Genomic DNA, 12,172 nt, shown 5'->3' with positions numbered 1-12,172 from the left:
TGGCGACAGAAAAAATACATTCTTTTTACAAAAGTAATTTTATTGTGCAAAAAGTTGTAAAACATAAAAAAGTGATATAAATGAGGTATCGCCAGAATCGTACTGCCCGCAGAATTAAGTTAACATGTAGTTTATAACGCATGGTGAACGCTATATAGAAAAAAACACTAAAACCTTATAAATAAATAGTGATCAAAAAGTCGCATGTACCCCATAATGGTAACAATAATAACTACAGCTCATCCCGGAAAAAAACAGCCCTCATACCACTAAGTCTATGAAAAAATAAAATTAGTTAAGGCTCCAAAAAGTCAGGTAAGAAAGGATATGCAGTTGTGCAGGCCCGAGGGGACCATTTCTTCTGTTTCAAGAGGCGACTTATCAAGGTCCTAAAATTAGGGAACCAGGAAGGGGAGGGCCCAAACATATCTGCTGCAAGCGAGGGTGCCCGTATTATTCCAGGACAACACTTTCCCAGCAAAATTCCCCAAACTGCAAAGGTGCTGAGTGTGGACCAAAAGGGGGATAAGGAAGGACATTTATCAGTGCGACACTGGCCTGTGCAGAAAGGGTTGCTTCACAGCGTAACAAATATCTATGGATTATTTTATTGTGGTTTTTACCCCATTATTATACGACCTGACTACGCCCCTGATATACTCTGCCCAGCTTACATGTACCCCCACATTATAAACTGAAATACCGGTAAAACTCCAAACAAAAATACTACAAATCAAAATCCACGCTCCAAAAGCCAAATGGTGCTCCCTCCCTTCCGAGCCCTACAGTGTGCCCAAACAGCCATGTACTTCCACATATATGGCATTGTCATACATTGGAGTACCCTTTTAACAATATTTGGGGTGTGTGTCTCCAGTGGCACAAGCTGGGCATGACATATTTGCCACTGAAATGGCATATCTAGGGAAAAATATAAATTTTTAATTTGCACCATCCGCAGCACATTAATTTATGGAAAAGACCTGTGGGGTGAAAAAGCTCACTACATCCCTTAATAAATGCCTTGAGGGGTGTAGTTTCCAAATGGGGTCACTTCTCAGGGGTTTCTTTTTATTATTTCATATCTGACCCTCTGCAATTGTGAACGACTACTTTGTAAATCGCCAAATTAGGCCTCAATTTTACATGGTACGCTTTCACTCCTGAGCCTGGTCGAATGTCCAGGCAAAAGATTAGGGCCACATGTAGGGTATTTCTAGAACTGGGAAACACCGCATAATAATTAGAGAGCTGTCTTGTTATGGTGGCACAAGCTGGGCACCTCATATTGGCATATCTATGGAAAAAATCCCATTTTCACTCTGCAACATCGAGTGCACACTAATTTCTACAAAACACCTGCAGGGTTAACATGCTTACTACACCCCTAGATAAATGCATTGAGGGGTGTAGTTTCCAAAATGGGGTCACTTCTGGGGGGTTTCCACTGTTTTGGTCCCGCAGGCGCCCAGAAACCAATCCAGCAAAATCTGCACTCCAAATGGCGCTCCTTTCCTTCTGAGCCCTGCAGTGTGCCCAACAGCAGTTTATGACCACATATGGGGTATTGCCGTACTCGGGAGAAATTGCTTTACAAATGTTGGGTTCTTTTTTTCCGTTGAGAAAATGACAAATTTTGCGCTAAAGCTATGTCTTATTGAAGAAAAAGGATTGTTTTTATTTTCACTGCCCAAGTCTAATAAATTCTATGAAACATCTGTGGGGTCAAAATGCTTACTACACCCCTAGATTAATTCCTCAAGGGGTGTAGTTTCCTAAATGGAGTCACTTTTTGGGCGTTTTCAATATTTTGTCCCCTCGGGGGCTTTGCAAATGCGACATGGCCTCGGCAAACCATTCCTGCTAAATGTGATCTCCAAAAGTCAAATAGCGCTCTTTCCCTTCTAAGTCCTGCCGTGTGTCCAAACAGCCGTTTATTACCACTTGTGGGGTATTGTTTTACTCGGGAGAAATTGCTTTACAAATGTTGCTTTTTCTCCTTCAGTCCTTGTGTAAATGAGAAAAAATTAGCTAAACCTACATTTTCTTTGAAAGAATGTAGATTTTAATTTTCACGGCCTACTTCAAATAACTTCTGCAATAAACCTGTGGGGTCCAAATGCTCACTATACCCCTAAATAATTTCCTTGAGGGGTCTAGTTTCCCAAATGGGGTCACTTTTGGGGGATTTCCACTTTTTTGTCACCGCAAGAGCCCTTCAAACCTGACATGGTGCCTAAAATATATTCTAATAAAAAGGAGGCCCAAAATCCACTAGGTACTCCTTTGCTTCTGAGGCCTGTGCTTCAGTCCATTACCACACGTGGGATATTTCTAAAAACTGTAGAACCTGGGCAATAAATATTGGGCTGCGTTTCTCTTGTAAAACTTTCTGTCTTACAAAAAAAATGGATTAAAAATTAATTTCTGCAAAAAAAAATTATATTTGTACATTTCACCTCTACTTTGCTTTAATTCTTGTGAAACGTCTAAAGGGTTAAAAAAAACTTTCTAAATGCTGTTTTGAATACTTTGAGGGGCGAAGTTTTTAAAATGGGGGTTTCTAATATATAAGGCCCACAAAGCCACTTCACAACTGAACTGGCCCCTCTAAAAATGGCCTTTGGAAATTTTCTTAAAAATTTGAGAAATTGCTGCTAAAGTTCAAAGCCTTGGAACGTCCTAGAAAAATAAAAGGATGTTCAAAAAACTATGCTAATCTAAAGTAGACATATGGGGGATATTAATTAGCAACCATTTTGTGCGGTATAACTGCCTGTCTTACAAGCAGATACATTTAAATTGAGAAAAATAAAAATTTTTGCAATTTTTCGCTAAATTTTGGTGTTTTCACAATTAAATACTGAACGTATCGAGCAAATTTTGCCAGTAACATAAAGTCTAATGTGTCACGAGAAAACTATTTTGTAATGTCACAAGGGCCTCTGTCTTCATCTACACATTGTGGTCTATCTTGATGATGCCACAATAGCCTGTATTATTTGCCCACTGGGTTGTATTTTGATGGTGTAAAAAAAAGTGTTTATCTTTATTACTAGGCTGAGTTTTATGGTGATGATGACACGATTGTTAGGTCTTTATTGCATACAGTCATCTATTGTGATGATGTCACAATAGTATTTATCTTTATTTCAAAGCTATATCCTATTCTGATGTAACAATGGGATATGTCTATTTAAATACTGAGTTCTAATGTGATGATGTCATTATACACTGTTATATTAATGATGTTACAACTGCCTGTGTCTTTATTTAACCCCTTAATGACCGGCATATAGTGTTTTTACGTCGGCCGTTCAGGGTAGTTCTTCTGAAGCGCCGCCTTTTCACGTTGGCACTTCAGAAGAACTTTCCTTGCATCGTGCGGAGTGATGCTGAAGCCCGGCTGTTAGTAATAGCCTCGGGCTTCAGGGCAACGATCGGAGACCACTAGCAGTGGTCTCTGGTCATATTTAACCCCTCAGATGCGTCGCTCAATAGCGAGCGCCACATCTGAGTGATTTTAGAGGGAGGGGGCTCCCTCTCTCATCCCACTGGCATCCCCGCGTGCATCGCGCGGTGTCGATGGGTTCTATGGCAGCCTGGGGGCCTAATAAAAGGTCCCCAGGTCCACCTTTAGTAATTGCCTGTTAGGCCATGCCAGAGGCATGACCTAACAGGTGCCTGTCAGTTTTAGGCTATGTTCACACGGAGTATTTTGGGGGAGGAATATCTGCCTCAAAATTCCGTTTGGAATTTTGAGGCAGATATTCCTCTCCCTGCACGCCGTTTTTCGCCCGCGGTCATTGAGCGCCGCGGGCATAAAACAGCGAGAAGTACGCTTTCTCCTGCCTCCCATTGAAGTCAATGGGAGGTCAGAGGCGGAAGCGCCCGAAGATAGGGCATGTCGCTTCTTTTTCCCACGAGGCAGTTTTACTGATCGCGGGAAAAAGACGCCGACGCCTCCCATTGAAATCAATGGGAGGCGTTCTCGGGCCGTTTCTGCAGAGTTTTGCGACGCGGTTTCCGCGTCAAAAAACTCGGCAAAATACCCCGTGTGAACATAGCCTTACACTGAACGTCAATAATACTCTGCAATACAGAAGTATTGCAGTGTATTATAATAGCGATCAAAAGTTTGCACAGAAAAGTCCCCTAGTGGGACTGAAAGTGGGACTAAAAAAAAAATAAAAAAAAATAAATGTACCAAGTAAAAAAAAAAAAAAAAAAAAACACTTTTTCCCCTTACAAAATACTTTATTATGAAAAAAATTAAAAGTTACTCATATTTGGTATCGCCGCGTCCGTAACGAACGCAACTATAAAACGATTGCATTATTTAACCCGCACGGTAAACGCCGTAAAAAATATAATAAAAAAACAACGCCAGAATTGCTGTTTTCTGTTCATCCTGCCTTCAAAAGAATTTGATAAAAAGTGATCAAACCGTCGCATCTACTCCAAAATGGTACCAATAAAAACTACAAGTTGTCCCGCAAAAAAAAGCTGCATCGGTCAAAAAATAAAAAAAAGTTATGGCTCTTAAAATATGGGTACACAAAAGCAAATAATTTTGAAAAAAATTTGTTTTTACTGTGTAAAAGTAGGAAAACATAAAAAAAAAATATATTAATTTGGTGTCGCCGCAATCGTAACGACCCGCTGAATAAAGTTATTATATTATTTATACCACACGGTAAACGAGCGTAAAATTAAGACGCAAAAAAATGGCGAAATGTAAACATTTTTTTCCAGTACCCCACTAAAAGTTAATCAATAAATTATATTTACCCCAAAATGGTGCTATTATAAAATACAACTTGTCCCGCAAAAAAAAAGTCCTTATACAGCTATGTCGACGCAAAAATAAAAAAGTTATGAATGCGACGATGGAAAAAATTAAAAAATTGCTTCGGTATTAAGGGGTTAAAAGCTTTGTACTATTATAATAATAGTGTTCCAAAAGAAAGTGTTGTTATTTATACATTATGTTCTATTGTGATGTTGTCTTAATTTATAGGCTGTGAATTTTTGAGATTATGTAACAAGGGCTTGTGACTTAATTTACACATTGTGATCTATGATGATAATGTCGGAATAGGATGTGTTTTCAGTAGTAAGGCTTCCTTCACATCTGCGCTAGAGCTCCGTTCCGACGGAAAGGAGCCCTCACAGACACAAACCATAGGTTTCCGTTTCAATCACCATTAATTTCAATGGTGACGGATCCGGTGCCAATGGTTTCCGTTGTTTTGACAGGATGAATAGTCGACTACGGTATTGAATCAGTCAAAACGACGGAACCCTTGCACAACAGAGACAAACGGAAACCATTGGCATTGGATCCGTCACCATTAAAATTAATGGTGATGGAAACGAAAACCTATGGAACGTCAGAACGGAGCGCTAGCACAGATGTGAACGAAGCCTAAGCTGTATTTTACCGTGATGATATTAGAATACATTGTGTTCAATGTTAAAGGGGTTCTCCGGGCATTTTACAATGATAGCTTATCCTTAGTATAGGTCATGTAAGAGTAATTGAGATTAAAGTTTTTTAAGATTATAGTTTTATTTATTATCAAAATAACTATCAATTAAAGAATATTCATTGTATAAAATTGTCTCATAAGCAGTTTTGAAACAGGAAAATAATTCTAGTCCCACGCAGAACAGGATGCACATGGCACCCTAAGATACTACGGATAAGAAAACATTGTTGTTATTTATGACATTGTTATGTGTCATACAGAACATAGATAATACCATGTAATAGTCTAGACATATTTAAGTCGTTTACTTTAAGCAAAAGTGACGTATATACCCTACTGTTGTAATTATCGGATTGGTTGATGGTTTTTAACTGAAAGCCGTAAGTTATAAATAAACCTCATTCTCATGGTTTTGCAGGAAATCTGCATGATACACCAAACATTGTGTGTCTGGGTTATTCTCCAGCCGTATATCGGAATGTATATATGTATACTTCTAAATTGATCTACCTATGAGAGCAACTCTGACAGTCATCAATATCAGATCAGTAAGGGTCAGACTCCTGGAACCCCCCGTCGATCAGCTAACTAAAGGGGCCACAGCGTTAGTCCCCGAGTCATTTCACAGTTTACAGACACAGCGTCATACACATTCGAAGCAGCTGCGCCTGGGTTCGCAATTCCGTTCCAATTCAAGTGAGGACTGAGCTGCAATCCCGGGCAAAGCCTCTATGTATGTGTACGGTGCGGCCCCTTCAGTCAGCTGATCTGATATTGGTGAATGATAGGCCATCAATATAAAATGCCTGGAGAAACCCTTGCATTATGTCACAGTGGGCTGTGTTTTCGTTTATAAGCTGTGTTCTATTATAATGATGTCAAACTATGTTCCATTTTCATTAGTTTGTCACAATAGTGTATGCGACATGTGTCTTCATTTACAACATGTGTTCTATATTAAATGGGCTGTCTGGTTATTTTCAAATAGCATATTAAGGCATTCTAAGTTAATAGAGAGGGGTACCTAATTTTGGACCTTTAACAACTAACCAAAGCAGATAACAGCTACAAAGACTGTCTCTCCCTCTGGAGGACTCGGCATTAAACAGACAGCCAATGGATTTCGATATAATATTCGGCACCATGTAATGCATTATTTACACTTTGTTGGTGCTGCAGGGGTATTGCAGTAGATGTGCAACTACTAATCTTCTCATCCCTTTTCTAGAAATAAAATTTAAAAAAAACATCCCCCTAAATGTGACAAGAGAACACATATCCTCTCTTATGGTAAGAGAGGAGAGAAAATTAAGAAACGTTTCTGTATTATTTCCCCCAGGAGTCACTGGTGGCTGTACAGGGGCAGAGAGGACAGTAACAGGCTGTGATCCTTCTTCCTGATGTCACCTGCAGCTCCCCCCTCTCCCTTACAGCAGCACAGAGTTAGTAAAAAACTTTATATGCTGCTTCCTGACTTCAAGAGTGCAGTGCCCTGAATACTGCAACTAGAATATTGCAGCTGGTATCATTTGAAATCTTCTGGCTCTAGCTCTTATATTCTAACCACGGCAAGCATTAAAGATAATGTATTACATCCTTGGCACTAAAATGGTTAATGAGGTCACAATACAATGTGTTTTCATTTTTACAGCTGTTGTATTGTGATGATGACGCACGCGCGACCCTTTCTCCACTAGTCCCCGTTTGGATTCTGTGGCCAGCGACCGCCGCACCAGACAAAACGGGGGTGGGGAGACCCCCGTTCTCAATATAGGTGCAGGTAGCAGTGCTGGGTCTGCCACAAATGTCCGATAGATGCAGGTCTAACCACTGTGACCTACACCTATCTGTACAAGGTGGCCCCTTAAACCCCATTCTACCTTGCTCGGCTTAGACAACTTCCTGATAGGTGCTTGGGAGCTACGAAAACAGCCAAGCTCACTGAACTACACTGTTTTCGTAACTCCCATAGACATGAATCAGCATAGCATGGCAAACTACGCTGTTTCAGTAGCTCCCAAGTTCCAGAAACAGAGTAGTTCGCCATGCTACGGTGTTTCCGTAATTGCCATTCACTTTTATGGGAGTTATGGAAACAGCGTAGCTCAGCTGTTTCCGTAACGCCTGACCACCTAATCAGGAAGTGGCCGGGAGGAAGCAGGAGCCGAGAAAGGCAGAACAGGATTTAGGGGCCCCCGTTATAGAGATAGGTGCTGGTCGCAGAGGTGGGACCCACATCTATCCGACACTTATGGCATATACTCTGGTCTCTGGATATGCCACAAATGTCAAAGATGGAAAAACCCCTTTAATACACAGACCTATGGAGAACCGTTTGTGAAAGACAGGAGAAGAATTCACTATATAACAAACTTTTTTCCTCTTTTTTTAACAGGTTGATAACAGTCCTGAAAGTAAGAAAATGTAGGGCAAAAATATGATGTGAATGGTGCCTTGCACAGTATAAAAAAAGAACATATCCGAGTTGAACATCACTTACCAACATCTACGTCTGTAAGGATCCGGTCTATGAACTGGCAGAGAATCTGTCTTGGTTTCTGAACAACTGTTTCATAAGACTCTGAGCTGGCACTAGAACAAACAGAACAGAAGTGACACTTCTCTTCACATTACGTGTCATTCATAGTGTGTAGCTTCATTGTTAAATGGAATCTGTCAGTAGTCATTACCCCACAACCGCTTTATATGTTCTATAGAGATATTTCTAAACATACGCATGTGTGCTAGCAATAGTACGGCGTACCGAACACGTCTGATTTTCAACACAGTCCGCGGAGAGAAAAGTGCCGCATGCACTACTTTGGTCCGACTCTCGCACTAGACTCAGTAAAAATAACAGACAGCACACGGAGGTCATTACGGTCATATAGATAGCTAATAAGTGTAGGGCTGTCACCATACCAGAATTTGGATTTCGATACTGATACTTTGTGTAGTATTGCGATTTCGATACGAAAACGATACTTTGCCAACAGTAATAAAAAAAAAAAAGTTCTTCCATTTTTCTGATGTGCGGCGCGTGGTGTGATGCATTTTGAATGTGCCGCACATTAATAGTAATTAACCCCATCATGTTTCTCATAGTCATAATGGGTTAATGTATAAGCTACATGATGGGGTTAATTACTATTAATGTGAGGCACATGGAGGTTAAATTCATCACACCTCGTGCCTCACATTAATAAATGAAAGAGAGAGATTTTTTTTTTTTTTTTACAGCGTAAACATCATAAATGACACAAAAAAATTGTTGTGAAGGTTACTACGGCCGCGCCAATACCGAATGTGTGTATATTTTATGTATCGAGAAAATGTGTACGTGTATTTTTTTTAATTTAACATCACTTTAATGTACTGGCATATATCAGATATATGCCAGTACATTAGCCTGTGTACGTATAGTACACAGGCAGTTGTTAGGACATACCTAAGTATACCTTAACAGGAATATATGGTAAGACAGCCCTGGGGTCCTTCTATGGACCCTGGGCTGTCTGACCATATATGGTATGTCCCTCAATCGCGTCACAGGGATTCCCTGTGACTCATCCAGAAGGCATTCCCCCTTCTCATTTTCCCCTTGAATGCTGCGGTCAGCTTTGATCGCAGCATTCATGGGAATAACTGCGGAGATGAGAGGTTTCTCTGATCTCCGCCGTTATAGAGCGGGGCTGCGGCTGTGTAATACAGCCATTGCCCTGCTCCTGACAATAAGTGCGCACGCGGTCAGCATGAGGCGATGCGGTCGGCGTCGCACTAATGTGTGGCGTTTCAAGCACAGAAGACAGAACATGGGAGTGTTTTGCAGTGCGCCCACCATGTTCTCTCTTCAGTGCCACCGCTCATTAGTGCAGCGCCGGCCGCATCACATCATGCTGACGGCGCACACTTGTCAGGACTCAGGAGCGGGGAAGTGACTGTATTACACAGCCGCAGCCCCGCTCTTATACATTCATGTGTTACAATGCTAAGCTGTGCGGCCGCACAGCTTGGTATTGAAATACATGAAATAACGGTATAGAACCAGGCAGGTCCGTAATTGTGGACTGTATTGCGGTCCGCAATTACGGAAATTTTTTACGGAAGTGTGCATGGGGCCTTAGCATGTATGTCAGGAGATTTCTTCACATACACGCTAAACGTAGGGCAAAAACTTGATTTAGACATCCAATAATATCGGATTTATTTTTACTAATGACTTACTAATAAATACATCTCTAATGCCAGTTTTTACATTGTTGTTTCTGAGACACTACCGATAATACTAGTCTGTTATCTTCCACTGCAGAACCACACATCCCAGCTGAAGGCAGGACATGTCGCGACTAATAATTCCGACACGGCAGGCGAACACGTGTGGAAACTCTTTATTCAGCCCATTACCTGGCCAGCTCCCGCAGGGCCGGTATCATAGAGGCCATTTCCAGCCCGGGATCCGCCGCCGCCGCCATCATCAGCTGTCATCTATCTTCTCAACTCCCGGGTAAACAATCCGAAACAAGCGGCATGTGACGGGTACAGTGCTCAGTACAGTGGCCGGATTGGGCCAAAACTTCACAAATCTCGCGAGAGGAATTTATTTCCATCACTGCTAAAATGACGCACACACCAGACTTTGGCGGATATCGCCTTACAGTATAATCTACCATAGTGCGCGGGGGCAACATGTCTGTCCGAGTCGGGCCACCAAAATGTAGCCAGTACCGGCGGTGCGTCCGATTTACGTATTGATCTTTTTCTGGGAAAGCAGGGTGACAACCAATATTGCTGCCATGACGCCTAATTCTCACCCAGCTTTCCAATGCGTCACCTGAACAGCAACTCTACCTAGTTATCTGGTGTGACAGTCCCTTTCCCGCCATATCACTGAATAACTGCAAATTTGTTTTTCAGGAATCTAGGAAAGCTGAGTGAAAATCTCATGGTGGCCATCTGGTTGTCACCCAGCTTTACCTGGAACAAATCCAACTAATAAACAGATGAAATTACAAGGGGGAACCAGTCAACAACTTATATTTACGGCTGGAGCTTTATAACCTATATACACAATGCTGCACTTAGTTCACACGTCGCAGGTTTTCGGTGCAAATTCCGCCCTGAAAATCTGCAGCAATATACAGTACAAACTACAATGCATGTGAATCAGGCTTTTAAAACCCCATCCAGATGTAGCGGAAATTCAGGGCATGATGTGGATTATCAAACCTGCAGCATGTCAATTCTGTGGCAGATTTTCAATGCAACTTAGCAATGCGACAAATCCACCACATCCATAGTTGCCGCCAGTCCTGAATTTACTGAGACAGTCCCGGCAAATTACTGTCCTGGTCATGTCCCGGAAACTGCCATATTCCTCAGGACGCAGATACAATTGAATATTATGGCAGAGCAGGAAACTATCCGCTCCCTGCTTTGCCGATCCCTTCTGGGGCGGAATCCACGGCCAGAGTTGCCGACGCAAAAAACAGAAGTAGGTCAAATTTTGTCACAATTTTGCTCTTACCCACTGAAAACACCCACAGGAAGGTCACATGATTGCTCAGATGCAATTTCCGATTGTTTTGTAGAGAGCTTCTTTTTTTTTTTTTTTTTAACTATGGCTAGCAACGGATCCGTGAAAAATGGGCAGCATACGGATGTCATCCGTGTGATGTTCTTTTTTTCCACACACTTATAGACTTCAAAAACAGACCAGAATAGGGCATGAGTTTGTCGCAACCGACACATGCTCCATTGGAAGAAAAAACGTGTGAATAGCTCCATTGAGTTGTATGGCTCAGTGTGCTGTCCGTTATTAATACAAACAGCACAAGGACAAGAAGTATGTTCGTGTGAATAAGGCCTTATTATGACATGTAAAAATAATGTAAAAAAAAAAAACATAAGACAATAGCAAAAAGATTTTAATAGGCCTTAATGACCAGCTACATTTTTTCGTTTTTGCCTTTCAGCAACCATCATTTTTTTATTTTTTTCATTGACATGGCCTTGTTTTATTCGGGAGAAATTCGATTCTTTTTTTTCCTGCGCGGTTTTGGAGTACAAATAAATTACTATGGTATTTATGGTATTTATTTTTGCAGCATGAATATAGAAAAAAGTGATTTTTGGACATTGTTTTTTAATTTATTTCTTATACCGTTCACGTTTCATACTTAATAACCTGTTAAATTAATTCTTCAGGAAATTATGGTCGTGTAGATACCTAATATGTGTAGGTTTTTTGTTTTTTCTATAATGTATGGGCAATAAAAAATATTTTGTGCTAAATAAAGACTTTTTGGTAGACTTCTCTGTTATTTGTTTTGTAAAAAAATGTTTAATACCATGAAGAGATAACTTTTTAACAACTTTATTTTATACTAATAATGTATTAGTAATGCATTACACTGTGTCACTATGACACAGGCTGCTGTAAGGGCAACACATAATGTGTCCTAACAGCCGGCTTATAGAACAGACAGCCTGCGATTCTTTCTAGGTCCCCAGGGCTGACTGCTTTGGGTTGCCCCAGTCCCCTTTGATCATGCCGGGGCCATGGACTGCGGCAATCAAAGGGTTAAACAGCTGGGGTCAGCACACAGTGTATCCGCCCTGGACGCTACAGGGAATTTCGGTCGAAAAACCGCACCAAATTGAGATGCAGTTTTTCGGCCGGG

General features: G+C 41.1%; 1 protein-coding gene across 1 annotated transcript in view; it reads right to left on the bottom strand.

Annotated features, from left to right (window-relative positions):
• ATR (ATR checkpoint kinase) overlaps nt 1-10,053 on the bottom strand; it is a 113,043-nt gene extending 102,990 nt beyond the window's left edge. The window contains exons 1-2 of the mRNA XM_075861472.1: nt 9,897-10,053; nt 7,993-8,084 (exon numbers count right to left, since the gene is read on the bottom strand). Coding sequence (XP_075717587.1) covers nt 7,993-8,084; nt 9,897-9,967 — 163 coding nt within the window. The 5' untranslated portion in view covers nt 9,968-10,053. The remainder of the gene's footprint in view (nt 1-7,992; nt 8,085-9,896) is intronic.
• Nucleotides 10,054-12,172: the final 2,119 nt, after the last annotated feature.

This window comes from Rhinoderma darwinii, chromosome 4 (genome assembly GCF_050947455.1).
Source record: "Rhinoderma darwinii isolate aRhiDar2 chromosome 4, aRhiDar2.hap1, whole genome shotgun sequence".
NCBI lineage: Eukaryota > Metazoa > Chordata > Amphibia > Anura > Rhinodermatidae > Rhinoderma > Rhinoderma darwinii.
Note: the sequence above shows the minus strand (reverse complement) of the source record. Positions and strands in the feature narration are given on the sequence as shown.